This window comes from Pelecanus crispus, chromosome Z (assembly GCF_030463565.1).
Source record: "Pelecanus crispus isolate bPelCri1 chromosome Z, bPelCri1.pri, whole genome shotgun sequence".
Taxonomy (NCBI): Eukaryota; Metazoa; Chordata; class Aves; order Pelecaniformes; family Pelecanidae; genus Pelecanus; species Pelecanus crispus.
The window spans coordinates 11,778,502-11,801,721 of NC_134676.1; the positions used below are offsets into that span (position 1 = coordinate 11,778,502).

Genomic DNA, 23,220 nt, shown 5'->3' on the forward strand with positions numbered 1-23,220 from the left:
CATGGATTTTTATTTTTTTTTCTTCTTGCAGCCCTTTCCTCATCCTGCAGCTCAGGGTGCTGGAAAAGGCGGGCAGCATCTCCGAGGATGGGAACAGGCAGGAAGGAGAGACAGCACCAAATGCGTGGGCGCTGCTCTCGCCGTGGAGAACAGAGTACAAACCCCGCTGCTGCCAAGCCCAGTGTCCTCAGATGCATCTCCCAGCTCGCCCCGCCACAGTTGCCGGAGACTTCCCCGCGCCGCGCTGAGCGGGGGAGTCTGAGCGGGCCGGGGGGGAGCACCGCAGTGAGGAGCCAGCACTCCCCTGCGCGCCGAATCGCGCCCTCGCTCCTGCCCCGTCTGCTCGGCCGCGGATGGGATCCGGATCCAGCTCGGAGGAGGTGGCAGCGATGGTGGAAAGGTCTCCTTCGCAGCGGTACGCTGCCCACCGGGAACACACTTCGCAGCCGGCACGCGGGTAGGAGGGCGCTGAGCTCGGTGGCCTCGTCCACTGCTCCGACCTCAGACACCACATAACGGGGCTTTAACAGATGCTTTCACAGAAAAACAGCCCGGGGCACAGTGCCCCACCGCCCCACCCTCTCTGGGACAGAGACCCGCAGCCTCGGGAAGAGCAGAAGCTGGAGGGGAGCACGCCGCGCTCCTCAGCAGCAGGGGGGCTTCCCGCAGCGGGAGCGCAGTCACTGGGCTCACCAGCCCTCGGCAGATTTCTCTTTTCAGGAATTTGCTTAATTGCCTTTCGACCCCAGACAAGTTTCCTCACGCCTTCCCTCCACTCCAGGCCACCATTTCCACAGGTCAAGCCCAAACTGCTCCACGAAACAGTGCTTGCGCCCCGAGGTGCCGCTGCCTCTCTCTGCACGGACGCCCCGTTGAGGGAAGGGAACTCGAGCAACCCCTCCCTGCTCACCTTCCCCCTGCCACACGGGATTTGATTATTCCCGTTGTGCCTCCCTCAGTCATTTCTTCCCCCAGACGGAAAAGAGCCGGTTTATGTAATTGTTCCTTCTATGGAAACAGTTTCGTACCTTTAATTATTCCTTCCACCCCTCCCTGCGCTTTCCCGGCGTGTCTTTAAAAGGGTGCGGATGTGCCGGCAAGGCGGAGGGGCTGTGAAGGAGGAGCGGTTTTGGTGAAGACACCCTCTGCGCCCCAGGAGGGCAGCTGTGCCCTGCCCTGACCCCGCTCCTGCCCAGCTTTCAGCCGCAGAGGGGCCGCATCCAGCCCCTGGCCCGAAGCCCTTGTTTGTGCCCGGGCAAGGCTGCACACCAAGCAGATCGTTTGTGAGCACAGGGACGGCCAGCGCCAGCTCCCCCCCCGCCCCGGGGCCTCCAAATCCTCTGCCAATGAAAGGCCGATGAAAAGGAACAAAAAGCATTTTGGAAGGCCAGGACACGGGTGGCGTGCTGAGGGAGGAGGGGTGCGAGCCCCCCCGCCGGGGGTACGCGGCCGGCCGAACACACAGAGCGCGAACTGGAGGGGGAACAACAAGTGCTGGTTTAATATCAGGATGACTCAGCTGCCGTGCGCGGAGCACAGAGAAAACTCTGACTCTCCCAGCTCGCAGGGCTCCACGAACGCGTTGTTCACGGGGGGAAGGGAGGAACCCTCTGCCTCGGAGAGGCAGAGACACAGCCTGGGGAAGGACGGGGAGACAGACGCCGTGACCAAACCACAGGGGAAGGACAAACTGCAAACCCAGAAGTTCCTCCGAAATGCCCCATTCGAACACCTCCTCAGCATGGGGGGGGAACACAGGGGTTACAAAAGCACCCTCGAATCACGACAAACATGGCATCAGCAGCCGCAAGCGTTCGCATCGCCGCTCGGCTTCACCCGTGAGCTGCAGCAGCCGCAGGGCCAGGCCAGCTGCTTGCCCCTCGGTCTTGGGACAGGCCTGCGGGCAGGACGCTGTCCCAAAGGGATCACCGCTCCGCACCAACGCAGTAGCTCGATGGGGGCAAGAGATGAGCCCGGGCAGGGTTCCTAGGCCAAAATCCAGGGCACTGGGTCCAGACAGCTCCTCCAGCCAGGAGCCACCCCGCTCCAGGTCTAACCCCGGCCGGGATGCTGGGAGGACCAAGGGGGAAAGAGTCACACGGAGAAAGCCCAAACGCACTCCTGCCTCGGGAGGGGATGCGGGACAGAGCTCTGCAGAGGGAGAGCGCTGGGAGCATGTTTAGCTCAGCTCCCCAGCTTCCCTGCAGGCTGGCCACGGCTGTGGGCTGCGGAGCCGGGAGGCACCGGGCAGATCAGGAGCTGTTTTAAACCGGACCCCCCCCCCCCGCTGCAGCAGGACCACAGGGCCCATCGTGCTGGGCGCTTGATGCGGGCACGGCATCCGCTGCGACGCTCGCCCGCCATCCCGGTCAGACGCCCTCAGACCACCCCTGGCAGGCAGCGCCTGGGCTCGGGGCGGGGGGGACGGGGACCCCGCGCTGCCCTGCAGCCCCAGCAGCAGGGCCCGGCTGCAGGCGCACCCTTTGCGGCGGGGCCGGGAGCAGCTCCGGCGCCTCCCTCCCTCCCTGCAGGGCCTCAGCCCGGCCGCAGCCGCTCCCGCCGTCCCGCGGTGCCACCCTGGGCCAGGCCCCCCCGGCCCCAAAACCCCCTCCGGCACCCCCCAGCCCTGCCTGCGGCCCCCCCACGGGCGGGCAGCGGCCCGGGCTGCCGGGCCCCACACAGGCCTGGCCTCGCCGGGACCCGGGCCTGGGGATCCGGGGCCTCGCACGGCCCGGGCCGCGTCCCGGCCTGGGCCTGGGCCTGGGCCTGGGGCCGCCCCCCACCGCTGCCGTTGAGGGGGCGGAAGCGTTTGACGCGCGGCGCCCCGGTGACGTCACAGCCTTCCAGAAGATTCCCCCAGGGATCCCGCCGCTACAGGCGAGGGTCCGGCCAATGAGAGCGCCCCGGGGGGGCGGTGCTAGCTTGAATTGGCCAATGGAAGGCGGAGGGAGGGAGGCGGGGCGAGGCGGGCGGGCCTCGCCCTCACCCGCCGGCTAGCGCCCCGCCTCCCCCGCCAGGGGAGCCAATGAGCGCGGCGCGGAGCGGCGACGGACACCCCGCCGGCCCAACGGGGCGGGGCGCGCGCGGGCGGGACTCCCCTGACGTGGCGGCCAGGGGGCGGGGGCGGGGGCGGCTCAGCGAGCGCGCGGCGCCCCGGGACAGCGCGAGCGGTGAGTGCCGGGGGCGGCGGCGGCGGCCCTGCCCCACTGCGCTGCCCCACACCGCCGCCTCACAGACCCCCGCGGCCCCGGCGCCGGCCCCCCGGCGGGGTCGGGGGCGCCGCCCCTCCGCCCCGTGGGGTGACAGCGTGTGGCTGTGGGGCTGGGGGTCACCGCCCCTGCCCCGTGGGGCCACAGGGCACTGCTGTGGGGCTGGGGGGTCAGCCCTCCTGCCCCGTGGGGCGGCAGTGTGGGGCTGGGGCGTCAGTACCTTTGCTCCAGGGGGTGACAGGACACGGCTGTGGGGCCGGGGTGTCACTGCCCCTGCCCCGTGGGGTGACAGGACACGGCTGTGGGGCCGGGGTGTCACTGCCCCTGCCCTGTGGGGTGGCAGGACACGGCTGTGGGGCCGGGGGGTCACTGACCCTGCCCCGTGGGGTGACAGCGTGGGGCTGGGGGGTCAGCCCCCCTGCTCCATGGGGTGACAGGACATTGCTGTGGGGCTGGGGGGGTCGACCTCTCTGCCCTGTGGGGTGACAGCGTGTCGCTGTGGGGCTGGGGGGTTAGACGCCCTCCCCCGTGGGGTGACAGGGCATTGCTGTGGGGCAGGGGGGTCAGGCCCCCTGCCCCTTGGGGTGACAGCGTGGGGCTGGGGGGGGGGTCAGTCGCCCTGCCCCATGAGGTGACAGGGCACTGCTGTGGGGCTGGGGGGGTCAGTCCCCGTGCCCTGTGAGGTGACAGGGCTGTGCTGTGGGGCTTGGGGCTTGGCCCCCTTGCCCTGTGAGGTGACAGGGCACTGCTGTGGGGCTGGGGGGGTCAGTCCCCGTGCCCCGTGAGGTGACAGGGCACTGCTGTGGGGCTGGGGGGGGTCAGTCCCCGTGCCCTGTGAGGTGACAGGGCACTGCTGTGGGGCTGGGGGGGTCAGTCCCTGTGCCCTGTGAGGTGACAGGGCTGTGCTGTGGGGCTTGGGGCTTGGCCCCCTTGCCCTGTGAGGTGACAGGGCACTACTGTGGGGCTGGGGGGTGTCGGCCCCTCTGCTCTGTGGGGTGACAGCATGGGGCTGGGGGTCAGTGGGGTGAGAGCATGCCCCTGTGGGGCTGGGAGGGAAGGCTAACCCCTCCACACCCATGGATGACAGGCTGGCCCAATGGGGAAGTTAAACCTCTGCGTTACAAAGTGACAGGGTGCCGCTGTGGGGCTGGCGGGGTCGGCCCCTCTGCCCGCACAGGGTTTCGCCGTGGGGCTGGGAAGGGGAGATTAGCCCGTCTGCCCCTTCGTGGGTGGGGAACAGAGGCTAGCCGCTAGCCCCATTGCCCCCATGGGGCGACAGGGCATTCCTATGGGGCTGAAGACAGGGGAGGAAGGGGCTGGGGACTCTGCCCCCATGGGGTGACAGGGTTTCCTGGGGGGGCTGTGGGTCAGGGTTAACTGCTCTGCCCTACCTGGTGACAGGGTGTCCCCGTGGGTCTGAAGGGGGTGGGAGGAAAGGGTTAATCCGCCTGCCCCATAACAGTAACTGTGCATCCAAGTGGGGCTGGGAGGAAGGGGTTACCCCCCCCACTTTGGACTGTAGTACATCCCTGTGGGGCTGGAGAGGGTGCTGAGGTGAGGGTTAACCCTTCTCTCCCCTCCTGCTTTGGAGGGAACAACGTGGAGCTGTGTGGTGTGGTAAAGAAGGGGTTAACACCCCCCCCCCCTTTTGGGGGCACCAGTGTACCCCAGTGGGGCTGAACTGGGTGGTGAGGAAATGGGTAACACACACACACCCACCCCCCCACCCCAGATAACAGTAATGGGGTCGGAGGGGCCAGCAAGGAAGGGGTTAACCCCTGTCCCCAGTCCAGGTGACGCGTCCCCCAGGAGAGCTGGCAGGGAGGAAAGGGTTAACCCGCTTTCCCCATGGAGCAGACAGTGGGTCCCAGCGGGGCTGGAGGGGTGCCCAGGGGTCACCCCCGGCAGGCGCCAGCACCCCCATGGGCGAACCCCTCTGGGGGGGGTGAACCCCATCCCTCACTGAGCCCCCAAATGGGGCACCCCTCAACGGGGCACCCCTACATGGGGCTGGAGTACGGGGAGGGGGGTGCTTAACCCCATCCCCATGCCAGTGTGAGCGCCCCAGTGGGGCTGGAAAGGGGGGACACTTTATGGGGAGACATTTGGGGGGGGGGGGGGCTTGACCCCATCCCCACACCAGTGTGAGCTCCCCAGTGGGGCTGGAAAGGGGGACTCCGGTATGGGGAGACTTTGGGGGGGGGGGGGGTTGACCCCATCCCCACCCAGGAGCCTGGTAGAGGCTGTAAATGGGGGACCCTGTCTGAGGGGATGGTGAGTGGGTCTTGACCCCATCCCCACGCCGGGGGCAGCACCCCCGTGGGCACAGAAACGTGGGACCCTATAACGGGGAGACACGGAGGGGGTCTCGACCCGTCCCCCACGCAGGCGGCAGCAGCCGGCGGGGGCCGCGCGGCAGAGGCAGCGAGGGGAGGGTTAACCCCGTCCCCACGCAGGTGCCGGCACCCCAGTGGGGCTGTCGGTGGGGAGGGGGAGGCGGGCGGTGCGTGTGGGGGCCCGGGGAGGGGATGATTCACTGCGGGTAGTCATGACATTGCTGCCTGCTCGCCTGCGGCTGCCAGCCGGCACTGGCACGGGTGGCTCTGCCTGCCCCGGCGCGACGAGATCCCCTCCGGCTCCCTGACCAAACCCGGGATACGCTGCCATGCCGGCCATCCTGCTCTTCTGGAGCCGCGCCGAGAGGTACGCACCCGTCCCGGCTCCCGGCACCCGTCCCGGCACCCGTCCCGGCTCCCTGCACCCATCCCAGCTCACCCACCCCGGCACCGGGTGCCCGGCGAGCCACCGGACCCCCAACCCCTGGGGACGCCGCGGGCTCTCGCCCGCCTGGCGTTTCGCTCGCCGAGGGTGGGATGCAGGAGCGTCCCGGTGACGTCCCGGTTCGGCTGCCCGATTTTGGTGCGGGGTATCCGGAGAGGATGCTCTCGGCGGCCCGCGAGTGACGGTGACGGACGGGGGGGACGCGCTGGCGTTGGATTTCCTTGGCGCGCCTGAAGGTGACTTCTCAGAAGTAGGTTTTGTGCCGGCGGGCTCGGAGGAGGCACCGTGCCGGTGCTCGGCGGCCGGACCCCTTCTGCTGGGGAACCGGTGCCGGCACCCAGTGAGGGGGATACAGGGACCCCCTTTTCCAAAGGGGAAAGCTGCGACCCCCCGCCCCCGTGCATCCAAAGGGGAAAGCTGGGGAGGTGCAAATTGGTTAACGTGACTTTTTTTTTTTTTTTTTTTCCCCCACATCGCCGCCGCCGCCCTACTTTTCTCCCTTCCCGATTCGCCTGGCGGGTGCACAGCCCCAGGCGTCAGCAAAGTCATTTTTGGGGACGCCGGGGGGCTCCTGGCTGCGCTCCCCGCTCCTCAGCGGGGGCCGCGCGGGGGACGTGAGGGTAACAGGGCGGCCGGGGGCCTGGCGGCAGCGGGGAGGGAGGACGCTGGAGCTGACGGCATAAGTGTCTTAATCCGGTGGCTTGGCGAGAAAGCGTCAAGAAACCAATTAAAAGGAAAATTACGGCGCGGCGAGTGACTCCACCGAAGGGTCCCCCCGCGCGTGGCTGGGGAGCGCACAAAGGACGGCGGCTCCCGGCAGCGCCGTCTCGACGGCCGCTCGCCTGCCAAAGCCAAAGCCCTCTCGGAGCCGTCCTGGGAGCGGAGCTCAGAGCCAGCCGTGGCCGCCGGGCTGGCGAGGAGCTGCCTTTTCGGTGCGCCGGAGGAGCCGGAGGGTGAGGCTCGCAACCAGAGCATCCCTGGGCGGCGGCGGCGGCATCCCCGGCACGAGCCGGCACCTTTCTCTCCGCCGTCCTCCTGCCACCCTCCGGTGCCTCCCGGCCGGGCACGCAGCACCTGCCGGCGCCTGCGGACAGCCGCGATGTTTAAAATAAAACTAGAGCCTTTAAAAATGACGGCTTGGACTCTGAATGTGTTCGTAAAGTTTCGGTAAGTGGGTTTCCGCCTCTCGGCCTCGCGTCCTTGTGAAACCATCGGTGCCCGTCCCCCGGTGTCCCACGGTGACCTTGCACCCCGAGATGGGGGGGTGGTGGTGTAAAATCTCCCCGGTGCCGCTGCTGGAGTGGGTTTGTTCCCTTAGATGACTGCTGAGCGGAGGGATTATGTCAAACAATTGCTATTCAGCTGGCGCGTTCATCCAGCGGTTGCACAGGCTGATGTCATGTGTGGGGCCGGAACAAAGATTTAAATTTTTTTGTGTGTGTGTGTGATTGAAAGAGCAGGATGGAGGCTGGGCTGGCTCGGCAGGGACGGGGGATGCTTGTGGTTTTCTCCAAGGCTGGGTGGCTGCGGCTTGTCCGAAGGTGTCCGGGTGGGGAGGGCGATGCAGGAATGGCCTTGCCCGCCCGAAACCTCCCCTGCAGCGCCTTCCCCCCCTCCCCGCTCCCGAGGGGGTTAAATGGGAAGGCAGGAGAGGATGACTGAGCAGAAGGGGGAGAGGAGCGGTGGCAAGGCGCAGCTGATCCCCGGGAGGTGGGAGGGAGGGAGGGAGGACTCAGTCGTGTTTTACCATCATCCGCATGTGAGCATCGCCTCCGGAGCGTGCCGTAACCCACCGGGTCACCCGCCGGCAGCTGGTCCTCACCGGCACGGTAAAACCGCGGCGCGGGGATGCGTTTCGGTACAGAAATTCCGCCCCCCTGCCCCGAGCCCAGCCGGACAAAGGGGTCCCTGGCCGCGAGAGCATCCCCAGCGGGCATCCCCACCCCGGCCAAAGACCCCTCGGCGGTCAAGACCCGGGATCTGGCGGGGGTGACAGCGTTTTGCCGGGGCGGGATGTATTTCCGTGGGAAGCGCTGTGGGGTTTCGGCCGGGCGAGGGGGTCCCGGCGGTGCCGTCAGATTGGGCTGCGCGGGCTCAGAGCCGGGCACCGTGGCCCCAGGGGGGGCAAGTGAAGGTTTGCCAGCTCCGTGTCTCTCGAGCCGGGGTGTGATGGAGTTGTCTTCAGCGCTGCCTGGCTTGCCCTCGCTGCGGGAGGGTCGGCATCGTCCGGGCAGGGGCCAAATCCTGGTCCAGGTCCAGGTGCTGGTCACGGGGAGCCCCTGCCCCGCGCCGGAGGTTGCCATGGGGAAGGGAGGCGTTGGGGTGACCTTTGGCGGGGCAGGTTGGCAGGTTACCTCTCACCCCACAACACATCACTTGCTTGGGGTCTTCTGCAGCCCCCCGGCCCCACAGGGAGGGCAGATGGGGAGGCGGAGGCGGGCGGGGGGCAGAGCATCCCCCCGCGCCTGCGTGGGCTGGGTGCCGGCGGCAGCTCTGCGCGCAGGAGCTGGTATGGAAACGTGCTGGCGCCCCGGAGCTGCTGTGGGAGATGCTGTCGGATGCTCTTTACGCCCCCAGGGACCTTCTCCCACCTCTTCTCTGCCCCCCCAGGGCTGCCCGGCGTGTCCGTGGGTGCCCCCATCTTCCCTCACTGCGTCCTTCGGATGTCCGCCCCTTGGGTGCCTTAGCCCCCCCCCTCTCCACCTACAGCGAAGGACCTGCTCCGCGGCTGGGGCACAAAAGAGCAGAAGTTGGTGGTTTGAATCGAGGTGGCCAATTTCCAACCCCTGTAGCAGCTACCGAGGGGTTATTGCCTGGGGCAGGACCCCAGGAGAGCCTTGGGCGCTTGGGGTGGATGCCAGGGGCTCAGTGCAGCGCCGTGGCTGTGCACCCCAGGGGTGCCCGGCCGCCCTCGTCTGCGCTGCTGTGGTTGGGGGGGGGGTCCCTGCGTGACCTCCGCTGGGAGCTTATGGGTAGAGCTTACGGGAATGCCTGGTAACTTGTGTGATGGCGAAGGAAAGGGCTGAGTCTCACAGCCCGTGCAAAAATCCGTCTGCTGGAGGGGCACGGTGGGCTGGGGCTGCCCGGGGACATTTGGCGCAAGGATGGGGTGAAACCCGGACCGTAGCGGGCAGCGGGACGTGAGCAGGGAGAGCAGAGGGTCTGCTGGGGCAGCAGCGGGAGAAGCGCAGGGCCAGGAGCGAGCGCGGCGCTGGGCTGCGCGAGGCAGGGAGGCAGGCCGGGCTCGGGGGACGTGGGAGGTTGCTGTCGGATATCCCAAGGTTGAGAAGCAGTGGGAGGCATCCTTGGAGCAGCGTGGGGCTTGCTCAGCCTCTGCCCGGGGCAGCTGCCCTCCCGGCTGCTCCGCCTGCTCCTTGGCTCTCTGCGAGTCCAGCGGCGTGACTGGGGGATGAATTAATTGCCCGTCCACCCTTTTCTGCCCTTGGGTTATGGCCACCGGGTTTTCCATGCCTTACTACAGGCATGGCCCCTGCCTCGGCCCCTGCACGATGGAGGGAGTGAACCTGGGGTTTCTGGCTTACTGCAAGATGTAGTTGAGGCTCTCGGGGAGTGCAAGTCAGGCTAGAAAGTGGTGGGGTGTTTTTTTTTTTTTCTTTTAAAAACAAAAAAAATAAAAAAGCCCTCCCACCATCGCAAGATGTTTCTGTCTAACGGCTTCGTTCTCTCTTCACTAAATACAAATTACGGCTCTGACACACCGGAGGCGCTTATCTCCAGCTGAATGCCAATTGCTTTTAGGAACAAAATGTTTGAAGTTCCTTTAAGGTGAAGGCGGCAGCACGATCCCTGCCGCCGCTTTCAGCCTCCAAAAACCTGCTGCCATCACCCTGACTCCCGTCCCAGGTCCCTGGCTGGGACAGAGCCGGGGGGGGGGACGGGACAGGCACGGGCTGACGACTACATTTAGACACGGCTCAGCCCCCCTGGCTCGGCGGCACGGGGGGACGGGACAGGGACGCGGTCCTGGCCTTGACGTTAGCAGCGGCGTGGCCCCTATAATAACGCCGTGCCCTGGCTCGGGCTCCCTCTCTCCCCATCAGCCTCAGAGATGAGTCTCCCTGACCCCGCCGTGGGGCTCGGGGGGGTAAAACCGGGGCAGGGGCACGTCCTGGCGCCGGGGCTCTGACCTCCGCCGGGCAGCGTGGACTTGAGCCGGCTCTGGTGCTGCTGGCCCGTGGGACGCGGGGAGCATCGGCTCCCTGATAAGTGCGTGCCGGTCCCGTCCGCGGCTGCCCCAGTGTGATTTTCGCCTTACGGAGAGCTGTCTTTCTGCTTTCAGGAATAAGTACTCAGCTCCCGGCAGCGTCGCCGTCATGGGGAAGGACTATTACAAGATTTTGGGCATCCAGTCCGGCGCCAACGAGGATGAAATCAAGAAAGCTTATCGGAAAATGGCCCTGAAGTATCACCCTGATAAGAATAAAGACCCCAATGCTGAGGAGAAGTTCAAGGAGATCGCGGAGGCTTATGACGTCCTGAGTGACCCCAAGAAACGAGCTGTTTACGACCAGTATGGGGAGGAAGGTAAGGGGATGAACGCTGCCTGCTCGGAGGCGGGGGTGCTGGGTCCAAATCGTTTTTTATAGGCAAGCGAGTGTTTTTGCGCAGAGTTGTCCCCGTGGATCGTGCTTGCCCCCAAAACGGGGCTGGTAGCCGCAGAACTGGGGAGGGCAAAGGCTCCGCGGGTGCCAGAAATCGCCTCTCATCCCGCTTCTCCCCAGGCTGCTCCGCTTTTCCAACCCGCCACCCTGCTTCCTGGGGGGGCCAGGCTCTCCCTGCCCTCTGCCCCAAAACCCCGGCAGCCGGCTGAGGTGATGGGAGTGGAAAGAGCTCACCGCCTGGGTCATACCTGGGAAAATGCGTTAGCAACCCTTTAATTGACCTACATATCCCAGCGGAGGAGTACTGCTTTTGTCCACATTTCCCCCTGCCTTTGGGCACTGGTCCCGCTGTCCTCCCTGGTACAGGCTGACCTACAGGATTCAAAGCTTTTCCCAATTTAAGTAATAGGTCCTTGTTTTGAAACCAAGCGGTTGCTGTTGTCTGGTGGTTGGCATGGAGGAGGAGGAGGAGGAGGAGGAGGAGGAGGAGGAGGAGGAGGAGGAGAGCCACTCCACCACAGGCGGCCTTATTAGTCGAAGATGGAAGAGCGCAACCCCATTTGAGGAGAGCGCCGAATAGCATCTGCATTAATCAGCCCGGGGCTTGGGTGCTTGAAAGAGCAGGAGGTCTGGCAGGAGCAGGCTGCTGGGTGGAAGAGGCAGCCCTTCTCGCGGGGCCAGCGGGCAGGTGCCTCCCCTAATGAGCCACCGGCAGAATTAACCGGCGGTGGGTTAATTCTCGACCCGTGAGTTATGTCAGGGCTGTGATGGACGCACCAAGGCAGGGTGATTTGCTGTGGTGTAAAATGAGAAGAGGCTGTCTCAAGTGGGAAAGCAGCCTTTCCCCCAGAGGCGCCCGAAATCAGACCCCGCTCAGGCTGCCGTCACGGGATTAAAGGTGAAGCCTCCTGGCTGTACAGTCTGTTAGCGGCGGGGGCTCGACGGGCATTTGGCAGAATCGTCCCCTCATGGCAGCGGGATGAGGAGTCCTAGCAAAGCCAAACTCCGTCGGACCAGTCGTGGTCCATGGTCCCCCACACCTTTCGTTCCCCACCAGATGCCTTGATCGGGGTTTCAAGGGGCTTCTGGGTCCCCCACGCTGGGGTGAGCGAGGCGAAGCGAAAGCCCCCCCACCCACCCACACAGAGTATTAACTTCATCAGTCAGAAAAGACCCCCAGGCTTGCCTGCTCTGCACTTGTTCCCCTCCTATCTCCCGCTGCGGGGGGCTGGCACAAGGGAGGGACAGCCTGTCAGAAATAGCCCTTCACTGTCACTGTCCTGCCCTGAAAATAGTCCTTGAGCTAGGCTTGGCTTAACCCTTCCTGGCCCCTCCTGGTCAAAAATAGCCTTGCCGAGCATGTGTGACCTCTCTGGGGGGCCACTTGTCGTGTGCCTTGGCTGCTCGGGGCTTTGCGAGGGTTGCAGTGATGTAAGGCTCAGCCTGGGACCTGGCAGGGGAGTTTCCCATGGGAACGGTTGCCGAAAGATCCAAACCTTGAGCTTACCTGGCATTTTGTACAGCGTGTGTACGGGGAGCTGTGTGCTGACCTGGGGGTCTGCTGACCTCCACCCGCTCTGCCACCCAGAGTCGCAGTCGCTCGCTGAGCTCAAAGCCTGTTCTGACCCGCTGGGCATGATGCTCCTGGACCACGGCCGTCGGTGCGGCCCAAGAGACAGGGCTATTTGGGCAGAAGGGAGCCTGCCCGTGGGGAAACATGGAGATGGGCTGTTTAGGAAATGTTTTAAATGAAAAGGCCGTGAACTGGGTGGAGAGAACCAAAGAAACACTTCAGTAGGGGTAGCGGGGACAAAACCTGAAGAGCTTTTGAGATGGAGCTTGCTGTGTGTCATGGGCTGAGGTGGTGCCTTCCCGGTCCATGCTCTCCACAGGTGGCTGGGCTGGAGGGCTTGACCTGCACCCCCGGGAGATGCTGGAAGGGCTGCCTGGAGCCAGCAGAGACCACGCTCCCACCTGGAAAGTGCGGTCCCAGCACGGCGTCCAGCAGTGGGCAGCATTCATGTCTCGTCTTCCCCCTTCTGTTCCAGGTCTCAAAACCGGAGGTGGCTCTTCAGGTGGCTCAGGGAACACTTTCCACTACACCTTCCACGGAGACCCCCACGCCACCTTCGCGTCCTTCTTTGGAGGCTCCAACCCTTTCGACATCTTCTTCGCTAGCAGCCGCTCCCGGATGTTCAATGGCTTTGAGCAGGAAGACATGGATTTCGATGACGATGATGATCCTTTCAGTGCCTTCGGCCGGTTTGGCTTCAACGGCATTAACGGGGTTCACCGGCGGCACCAAGAGTCCCTGCATACACGGAGGAAGGTCCAAGACCCACCCGTCATCCATGAGCTCAAGGTGTCCCTGGAAGAGATCTACCACGGCTCCACCAAGAGGATGAAGATCACCCGCAGAAGGCTCAACGCTGATGGCCGGACCATGCGGACTGAGGACAAGATCCTAAACATTGTCATCAAACGGGGTTGGAAGGAGGGAACCAAAATCACGTTCCCCAAAGAAGGGGACGCCACGCCAGACAACATCCCTGCCGACATCGTCTTCATCCTCAAGGACAAGCCTCACTCGCACTTCAAGAGGGATGGGACGAACGTGGTCTACACGGCAAACATCAGTCTTAAAGAGGTGGGTATGGGTGGGAAATTCCATGGGGTGGGAGGTGGCACTGGGTCGTGGCACGTGGGGCCAAGACAGGAGCCAGTCCTTGTCCTGTGCCGATGAGGAAGGACCAGGTAGGTTACGAGAGACACGAGCAAAGACCTCTGCTGAGAGGAGCACAGAGGCCAGCTCGTGCTTGGTTTTGGAGATGCTCAACCTCCGTGCTGCGTGTAGGACGTGGGTGCTGTGGTCCCTGCTGAACGCGCCTTGCTTCTTGAGCCAATACAGGTGGTATTTACCCATTTTCTCCCTTCCCCATATGTCTTGTCCTTCTATTTTAGCATAGGGTGTTCACATCTGGAAGAGAGCCCAGATCCTCCGCAGGAACAAGGGAAAACCCCAGTTTTCTGGCATGAGTCTGGTCCCTGCTTGTTCTCGTAGCCGAGCCTGCTGTGGCTTAGTTACTGTCCAGGATAGCGCCGGGTGCCTCTCCCCACAGACAGAGCGCAGGGTCACATGGAGAAAGGTGGTACCTCGCCCTCAATGAGCAATGCTTTAGCTGTTTTCCTTGGTTCTGGCTTTCCTAGATAAAGAACCAAATAAACCAAGTATTCAGGCAGTGAGCAAAGCCCAGCGCATCCAGGCTGCCAGTCCTGGAGGTCACGGCAGGGCTGGATGCATCAGAGCCAGCAAGCTGCACGAAGGTGGGAGAGGAAGGGGAAATTGCCCCAGTACAAGATGTGCCGTTCGCCACCACTGCTATATAACTACCTTTTAATAAATCCCAGCTGGCAGCTGCATTTAACATTGACGTTTTTGGCAGCTGCCATTTGCTGTTCCTTTCAGACTGTAGACGCTGTCTGTCTTCTTAATGAGCTGATTTTTTTTTTTTTTTTTTTCCCCCTGAAGACAGATTTATGTTCTCAAATGCGTTTAATAGGAATAAGCTCAATGGGCCAGACCTGAGGTAGGGAAACGTGAGCTCGTTAGTGTGCCGGTGAGTCGGGAGAGCTTTGTGATGGCTCTGCGTCCCAGCTGGGGCCGTGACCGGCTCTACTGGGGGCGAGGAGCAGCCACGTGGGTCAGGCAGAGCTGGGTGCTCGTGGAGCGAACTCGGCTCAAGTTAACCTGCAGACTCAGGCGCTGGATTCCCTCCGCAGTGCAAAGTGAAGAGGTTTATTCCTGTGGTGGTTGGCTACCCTGGCCGCTCCAGAAATACTGGGGAGAGGCTGCCTTATTTATGGAGCCATGCATGCCATATCTCAGATGTTTCCTTCTGTGCATTCCCCTATCTGTAAAATTAACCCCAAGCTGGCTGTGCTGACGTCCAGACCGCATTAGCCCGAGTTCGTGTGCTGCTCAGGCTGGAGGGACTCTCTCCTGGAGTTGCCCTTTGAGCAGCGAGCGGAGAAACCTGCTCCGGCCCCACGTGCTATTGCACCAGAAGTGCTGGGTGCCTGTGGTCTCTGTGAGCGAGGCGCGTGTGCTGGCATTTGGTTTGCACGATGCGGTCACAAAGTGGAAAATTGCTGGTTCGGGCAAATTCCTCATCTCTTTGAGCTGGAATTTCTGGTCTCTGTCCTCTCCCACCGCAAACCCAGCATGCTGGGCATCCTCGGCGAGCTGCTGGCCTGGCTGCCATCCCCAGCCTGCTGCTTGTCAGGGCAGGGTGGTACTTTGCTGCTTTTATCTTCCATGAGAAGAAGCGCCTTGAGTGCTCTGGAGCACGAGCAGATGCCAAGAGCTCCCTGACTCCATATGCCACCACCTCGGTATGTGAGGGAGCACAACCTCTTCATCACCTGAGCCTCCAGCGCTAGCGTTGGGCGCTCTCTGTGCACCCTTCCTCCTTGCGAGGCTGCCTTTTATAGCCTGGGCTTTGCTCTTTTCTGCTGCCACGAGAGCAGCACAGCGCAGTGCCAGCAGGCAAAGCTGGCAGGCGGTGGGTGCCGTGCCGGAGACCCCTTGCCAGCACCCTGCTGCCACGGGGAGCAAGGCACATGGTGCTCGGGCTGGGGGCACTCAGGAGAGCGTGCTCCTCCTCTTCCTCCTCCTCTTCCTCCTCCTCCTCCTTCATCCTGTGGATCCCTCCACAGAGCAACCCAGGGAGGTGATGCCCTCCCAGCCCTCATGTCCCAGCCCCGCTGGGTGCCACGTCCCCCAAATTGGGGCAGCATGAGGCGTTTGCCACCCGGCTGCTGCAGAAGCCGGAGGTGTATGAGGGCTTCCCCAGGGACTCGTGGGCTGCGGGGAAGTGTCCCTTCCTAAAATTACAGGTGCGCGTCGCAGTGGGAGGCCAAGGGAGGGAGGAGTGATGCTGCTCCGCCGGCGGCTGCCTCTCCTTGGATGCAGATCTTCAGGCAGCGCTGCAGGCAGGGGCTCGCACCCGCCCGGCTGCCTGCTCACGCCTGCCCTCGGCAGCCGCCCGCTTTGCATCCTTTACCTGGCGTCACCTTCCTCGAAGCATCCACGCGTCAGCGCCCAGCTGAGACGCGACCGGTGCCGATGTTCCCCCGGCGGCTCCGCTGCGAGCGGTGGAGGACCCGACGCTGACCTAGATAAAGCTCTGCTCTCACAGCACAGCACTCAGCTATCAAACCCAGGGTGATTTCATCCCTGGGGGTAAACTGAGCCTCTTTCTAGGATGCAGGGCAGCTCCCACGGTTACTGGTGTTACTTCAGCAACCGGTTTCCCAAATGCTACTGAAGTTGTGCGAGAATGAAAAACAGGGACATACGGCGGAGGAGCCATCGCCTCGGATTCTTGCATCTTGGTTCTAGGAAGGAAACATTAAGATCCCATCTGCCTTCACTGTTACCGCCCGCCCCTGCCCACATCCCTCTGCTTGCCCCATCCGTGCGCCCCCGTACTCCTTCCCATTTTGTGGCTGGAGATGTCCTTTCGCAGGCACATGTGGACCTGTGCAGCCCTCCACGGTGCATGATGGTGGGCACCGGTGAGCAGGAGAGCTCCGGCATCCTTGGACGAGCATGGGGCAGAAGCGATTGATGGGGCAGATCTTCCTTTGCTTCCCCCCAATCTGCTGGAGATCCAGCCAAGCACCCGCCGCTCGCAGAGCGATGGGCATTCATTCTCCTGCAGCCAGAAAAGCTCATCCCTGGAGGAGACCCTGTGCAAGTGAGCTGTGCAAGGAGACGGACCCAGGTCTCTCTTCACCGGAGCCCCCCAGCCAGCTCCGGCATGGGTCCCTCCGTGGTGACGCTGGTGCAAAGCGCTGGCTCAGCCGCAGAAGCTGCAGCCATCGGCGCCGAGCCAGCGGCCAGCGTGAGAAGTGTTTTCTTCTGGTGTCTGTTGCTGCTCTGCCACCGGAGGCTTTTCCTGGGGAGGGGGATGCAGGACATCCCCCCATCGACCCCAGAAACAGCAAATTGCATCCTCCTCCCCTCCTTTTACAGGGTGTTTTGGGAGGGCTGGGACCCCCAGGACCCAGCTCGGAGGGGCAAACCCTCACCAGCCCCCCACCTGTAAGCTTGAGGCTGTACCCCCAGCAAACCCCCGCCCCTTCCAGAAGCATCGCTCCGCAGTCCTCTCCCTCAGCCCTTGCTGAAAGCCTGGAGACGATCCTGCCCACGTGTACGCCAGAGATGTCTGAGTTATTTAAGGACACAAGGATTTTCTTGCTGCATTCCCGCGTCACGTGGCTCGCTAATGCAGGCCGGCTTGCGGCTGCCGCGACACCCACCGCCCCAGCTGCTGCCGGGGGCTGGGGTGCAACAGGACGGCACCCACCAAACCGGCTCTTGGCTTTGCAACGGGGACTGGCGACGGGGACCAGCCCCTCCGGGACACCGGCTTCTAGGAAAGCTCGGTGCTGTCCCACACCGGTGTAACCTTTTGGGGGCTGTTGGTGGCGGGGGACAGGAGGTGGGCTGTGCTATAGATAACGCCCAGCGCTGGGCAGAGTTGCCGGGCTGCAGGGGGTGACAGCTGATGAACCGCGGCGGCATCCGATGATCTCAGCTGGATTTTTGGCTGCCGGAGGCCAGGCAGTGAGGCTGGGAAGGGGCTAAATTTAGCCTCTCCTGTTGCTGTGAGTGGCCGGGCGCTTGCTGGTGGTGCCTTCTGGGGAGCCCAGGAGGTGGAGAGGGGGGTCCTTCCCCCCATGAGGCTGGGGCACCCCTCTCCTGGGGCACCCCTCTCCTGCACGGCTCCTGCAGCCCAGTTCATGGTGGTTGGACGGGGCTGGCACCAGCAGAGACCCAGGCTTGCGCTGGTGAGCATCAGCCGGTGTTCTTGGGCATCATCCGAATGGAGCTGGGCGGTTTAACCTGGGGAGCAGCCGGTGGGGGTCGGGATGTGGCGGTTGGGATTCTTTTGGGTGTCTGCCCCGCTCTGACGGCGCGTCTCCTCTTCTCCCCCCAGGCCTTGTGTGGCTGCACCGTGAACATTCCCACCATCGACGGGCGGGTGATCCCGCTGCCCTGCAACGATATCATCAAGCCGGGGACCGTGAAGAGACTGCGCGGGGAGGGGCTGCCCTTCCCCAAGGCCCCCAGCCAGCGAGGAGACTTGATCGTGGAATTCAAAATCCGCTTCCCGGACAGAATAGCTCCGCAGACGAGACAGATCCTCAAGCAGCACCTCCCGTGCTCCTAGAGCCCGGGGACTCTCCTCCAAGCAGCAATACTCCAAACGCACGTGCCGCAGCACTCGGCCCCCATGGAGCAGAGGTGCCACAGCACTTTCAAATGCAAAAAAAAAAAAAAAAAAAAAAACAAAACCTCACACCACTCTCCTTCCCCAAAAATCCCACCTGGTCTATCCCCCATCCATCCCTCTCCCCTTCCATCCCTCTTGGCCCGTTTTCTACCCTGGCAGCAGGGAGGCTCCTGCCCATCACGGCTTTCCCAGCTGCCAAAATTTTTATTTTTCCCCAGAGGTCCAGCTTTTCCACCTCGCACAAGTGACCGGCATGGGCCCCTTGCCTGGGGAGGTGCATCACTTCGTGGGTTTTTTTTTTTTATGTCACCTGCTTTTGAGGCCGCTTTTCCCACAAGAGGCTGGACTTGTTGGGGTCCGGCGCAGTGTAAATAGGACTCCGCAGGATCTCACGTCCCCACTGTTAGTTTTTCTCTCCCCCTCTTTGATACTTGCTGCTGTTTGGGGTCCCGGCTGTACCACGGTGCCGATCGCTCCCGCCCGTGGTGCCCCCTGCCCCGTAGCCGGACTGTTTCTTACCTGGGACCACGGTACCAAGTCTGACCGCGGTCCGCTCTCCTGTGCCAAGCCTACAACCAAGCCTCGGCTGTGCCAAACGACGGAGCGCCTGGGGATGGCCCCGTCCAGCCTCCTGCCCCTGCCCGGGGCTGTCCTGGTGCCCGTGGGCAGCTCCTGCCTGCACCCGCTGCCCGCAGAGCCCCAGCCAGCAGGAGAAGAGGGGAAAGCCCAGGCCGGAGCTTTCTTTTTCAGATGTGTTGAGTTTGCATTGCTGCTTTTTTTTTTTTTTTTAAAAAATACATATATATAGAGAGCTCGTTAGAAAAACTCCATAAGGGTTTTTTCTCTGCCCATTTTGGGGTTCCTGGCGTGGTGCACCCTGACTTTTTTTTTGGGGGGGTGGGAGAGGGTGGTTCAGCCACACGAATATCAAGCCCATCATGCTGGGGGGGGTGTGTGTGTAGCACAAGTCTGGGTGCAAAAGCAGAGCCAAGCGTGAGCAGAGCTGTGGGTTTCACTAGCATTTGAGTTCAAACTTAGGGGATTTAATAAGAAGAGAAAGGCGCGTGTATATATTTTTCTACAGGGACAATTCATTCAGGAGGTATTTCTGGGCGTTAGGGTAGAGCTGAGAGGCGCATGAGGCAGTCTGCTTGGTGGCTTCATTTTCAAATGCTGTATTTTTTTAAAACCTTTGGATTTCCATCAGGAGACTTTTTATATTTCTTACCTTTCTCGGACCAGTCTGCCTCGTGCCAGGTTTTTTGTTTTTTTTTTTTCCCGGGAAAGGGGCTCCTATGGAGTGGGAGACCTTTGTAAGGCTCCTCTTCCACTGCAGCACCGCAGAGAAAACCCCTGCCAAAATACTTCCCCCGCCCTGGAAGTCTTTTTTTTAAAAGAGAAGTCACTGACTTGAAATGGGGATCTTCTGGGGCAGGGGGGGGCGAGCGTGGGGTGTCTGTCGGGGCTGGGTGTACAGCTGTACAGTGTATCATATGGCGTGAGGAGAACCATTAGGCACTGCTTAATTAATCGCCCGGTTTAGCCGGCAAGGGGATGCTGCCGGTTCCCTCCGCTGATCCCTGTGGAGTTTGATGTAGAGAAACCTGATGGACACCGCAAGCGAGAAGACAGGCCAGCGTGCAGATGCAAGCTGCTTTGTTTTTCTCGGTTTCAATGAGACCTGAATGTTTTCTAGTGGGTTTTTTTTGTAATTTTTCTTTTTCTTTTTCTTTTTTTTTTTTTTTTTTTGTAATGTCAGTATTGAGAGAAAAATAAATAAATAAAGTATTTTAAAAACTATACTTCCTGGGGGTGCGTTGTGGTGTGAGAAGCTGGGCCGTGCTCGCGCAGGCAGCGGGGATGGGGCTCTGCCAGGGTCATCTCCACCGCCGGGTGTCTGGGGCCTTCAAGGCTGCTAAGGAAGGGGGAACTGGCCTGGTGCCCGGGAGCCTTGAGGCTGGTAGGGAGGGGAACAAGAAATCTGTTTGGTTTGCCTACTTGTTGCACGGGACCTTCAAGGCCTGATACCTTCAAGGCCTGATAACTAGAGGAAGGGAACAAGTAAGTGACCCGTTGGGTCACAGAGAACGGCTGCTCCCCTCATAAAGTGGCGTTCGTTACGCTGACCACATTGCCAGGGGTCGGGGGCAGGGGCTCTGTGCCCCCCCTGGGCTCCCAGGACGTGGCTGACACGGCCGAGGAGGGGCTGCGGGCGGTGGGGTGCTGCAGCTGGGGATGGGGTGGCGAAGGGGGGGGGTCCTTGGTGGGTGGCTGGAGAGGTGCTGGTGCCCAGCTCTTCCCAGAGGGGCCCCGGGGCGGGGGGAGAGGCAGCGGCACCCAGGGAAAATCCCGCTGATAACCCAGAAAGTTTGCCCAAAAGCTCGCAGCTGGAGCAGCCCACAAAGGCAGGCGATGCGAGCAAAAGCCACGGCCATCGTTCCTCGGGAGGGGACCGGGCAGAGGCTGCCAAGCCCCAAATGGGGGCCGTGGCTCACTGCCCCCTCCCAAGCTGACCCTGAGGCGCCCACAGCAGCCAGGGCCGGGGGCGGCCACCGGGCCGAGCGGGGCTGGGGGGGGGGGGCAGAGCCAGCACCGCCCCCCGGCCGCGGGGGCTGACAGCGCTGCCGGGGGTGCCCGTGGGGCAGGGGATGCCCCGGGGAGGGGACGCCCTTGGAGCAGGAACACCCGCGGGGAAGGGACGCGGTGGGGCAGGGGATGCCAGCCGGGAGGGCACGTCCGTGGGACAGGGGGTACCCGCGGAGGACGGGTGCCTGCGGCGGGGGGGATGCCCCGGGGGCGGGGGTAGCCACGGGGAGGGGACGCTCATGGGGCGGGGGGTGGCCAAGGTGGGCTCCCGTGGGGCGGGGGTGGCCACTGGGCCCCCGTGCCCGGCCCGGGGTGGGACGGGGCCCCGCGGAGCGCGGCCGCCGCCTGCCCTCTGCTGGCAGCAGCGCCTGCGGGGCCCGCAGCGTTTTGGGGTGCTGCAGGAGGGCCCCCATCCCCCGGGTCCGGGACCAGCCTCGCACCCCAGCGCCTTGGCCGGGGAGGGGTCCCCCGTCCCGCACCCAGCGTGGCTGGGCTGCGGTCCCTATCAGTGCCCCGTGGGACCCGGCTGTCGGGCTGGGGGGGGATGTGGGTCTGGGGCGACGCGGGGCACCCCGGGGGCTCAGAAGGAGATGCCGACCGCGGTGGCGATGAGAGGGCTGCCCTCAGCCGCCCCCCTCGCCAATCCCGCATCATGCAGGGTGAGCCCCAGTCGCCAGCACCTCCCTCCCCCCAGCAACTTTGGGGGTCCCCAGTCCCTGCAGCGAGGTGCTGGGCGGGGGCCTCCCTGGGTCTCTGCCCCTGGGAAGGGGCACAGCCCGGGGCCAAACCCAGACCCCGGTGCCAACTGCTCTCCTGGGGCTGCTGGGGGGTTCATGGGGGTGGGGGGCCCACCCAAGCTCCCCAGCTGCTGCAAGTGCTGATTCAGGGGACAGCCTCGGCCCCCCCAGCAGGCTTACACTGCCCGGGGCAGGGGCAGGTGCTCTCGGAGCTCCCGTGGGTGCTGTCCCCACCAGGAGCCATGTCCTAGAGGTAGCAAGGAAGAAAGATGATGTTTTGCAGCCCTTCTGCTGGATTTAATTAGCATTTGCAATTAGGAGAGGCAGCAGGGAAGACAGGCTGCCGGGAGCCGGGACATGCACCCCACCACCCCATGCCCCGCTTGCCCCGGCCTCCACAGCAGAGATGCCAAAAGGGATCTTCCCCCAGCGCTGGCTGGGTGGTGGCAGTCCCAAACCGGCGGGGAGGGAGAAACCCACCCGCTGCCAGAGCTGGGGAAGGCTTTTGGGAGAGTCCTGGAGGGCTCCTGGGGCAGGTGCAGGGCAGCCCTTTCCCCAATCCAGGGTGGCCAAAAGCGGCTGGTTCCCGGTTCCCCCCCTGGCTGGAGCTGCCTCTCTGGGCTTGTGCAGGTGAAGCAGCGGGACACGGAAGCAAAGCCAGCTTGTCTCCCTGCAGCGCGGCGGGGAGAAGCGCAGGCAGGGAAGCAGCCCAGGAGTAGAAGTTTCCAGGTGCCAGTTAACCCAAAAAAAAAGGCAGGCGAGGGGCAGGGGAAGCACCAGCCCTCCCATCCTCAACCCTGCTGCCATAGGACGGCCAAGCGTCCCCACCGGAGCGAGTTCTCGGAGAGGGGTGGCACGAGGACAGGGCGCGAGCGCGCAGAAGTAGGACAGAGCACCTGAGCTGCCCACCCTCCCCGGGGGCCTGCGCGGCCTCCTACCCCAGCAGGAGGTTGTGCTATTTAAACACAGCGTTCCCAATTTCTGCGCGTTTCTCCCCACTGCTACGCATGGTCCCGTCCTTCCACCATTTTGAGACTCCCCTCTCCCCTTCAGTCTAGCTGGATGGATGGAGACCTCCAAGACCCACCTGAAACTCGGCTCCGCCCAAGGCCTGGGGCACCCTTCTGCCACACAATCCGCATTTAACCCTCAGTTGCTGCACCCCCCCCAAAAGCTGACAGCACGTGGCCACTCTGTGTGTCCTACAGCTATCCCCTCAAACGGGCTCCCCCCTTGGGCTCAGGGCTGGGCCGTATCGAGCCCCCTGCCCGGCTCCCGTGTGCATGACAGGACCAGACCCAGGGCTTCTCTCACGTAAAACACAAAGAAGTACAGCAGTAACACATTTTTCAGTGTGGAGAAGGGAAAATAAACCCAGGAGCAAGGCAGCGAGCTAGAAGAAGTGGAAAGGAAGAACGGTGACCAGAACCTGGCTACGAAGCACGGGGCACAACACGGGGCAGGCTGGCACCAGGGAGCCACGACTGTCGGCAGAAACACAAGGGGACGCATGAAATGTTGTGCTGAAGCTTCCCTCCTCCCAAACCACAGCGGTGTCACACCGCACCACAAAGCCCAGACAGCCCAAGAGCCCCCTCACGCCTGCCTTCCGGCGGGGCTGACCAGAGCGGGGTGGCCAGAGAAGCCCCTTGCTGCTGAGGAGCCAAAGCAGTGGGAGAGCCGACAGCTCACGGCCAGCACAGGAGAAGCAACACCAGCGACCTGCTGCCAGGCGCTCCAGCTTGGTGCTGCCAGCCAAGCCAGGGCAGTGGAGAGATGCTGCCAAACCAATTTATTCTGTTAACGTGAGCTAAGAGGTGCTAAGAACGAAGGGCAACCCCATGTGCAGCACGGAAACGGACATCCGGAGGGACTGCACCAGAGCGAGGAATGCTCGGACAGCACCTGAGACGCAGCTTTACAGAGCGTGCCAGCACCACACAAAGGAACTGCCAGGGCCTGGCTAGAGTTTTGTGGGATTTTT

At 63.1% G+C, this 23,220-nt stretch overlaps 1 protein-coding gene across 2 annotated transcripts; it reads left to right on the forward strand.

Moving 5' to 3' along the window:
• The first annotated feature begins 3,139 nt into the window (after window positions 1-3,139).
• DNAJB5 (DnaJ heat shock protein family (Hsp40) member B5) lies at window positions 3,140-17,850 on the forward strand. 2 transcript variants are annotated; one of them, XM_075726269.1, is made up of 4 exons: window positions 3,140-3,170; window positions 10,291-10,535; window positions 12,661-13,259; window positions 17,617-17,850. In XM_075726269.1, exons 2-4 carry the CDS (start codon window positions 10,325-10,327, stop codon window positions 17,848-17,850), a joined length of 1,044 nt encoding a protein of 347 aa, XP_075582384.1. In that variant the 5' UTR covers window positions 3,140-3,170; window positions 10,291-10,324. The 2 variants fall into 2 exon arrangements, with proteins under 2 accessions (XP_075582384.1, XP_075582383.1); XM_075726268.1 differs by lacking the exon at window positions 3,140-3,170 and adding an exon at window positions 7,090-7,157.
• The last annotated feature ends 5,370 nt before the right edge of the window (window positions 17,851-23,220 follow it).

Coding starts and splice junctions, on each gene's coding strand:
- DNAJB5 (XM_075726268.1), top strand. CDS start 7,090: ATGTTTAAAATAAAACTAGAGCCTTTAAAAATGACGGCTTGGACTCTG. Junction 10,536..12,660: donor CGACCAGTATGGGGAGGAAG/GTAAGGGGATGA, acceptor CTTCTGTTCCAG/GTCTCAAAACCGGAGGTGGC. Junction 13,260..17,616: donor CAAACATCAGTCTTAAAGAG/GTGGGTATGGGT, acceptor TTCTCCCCCCAG/GCCTTGTGTGGCTGCACCGT.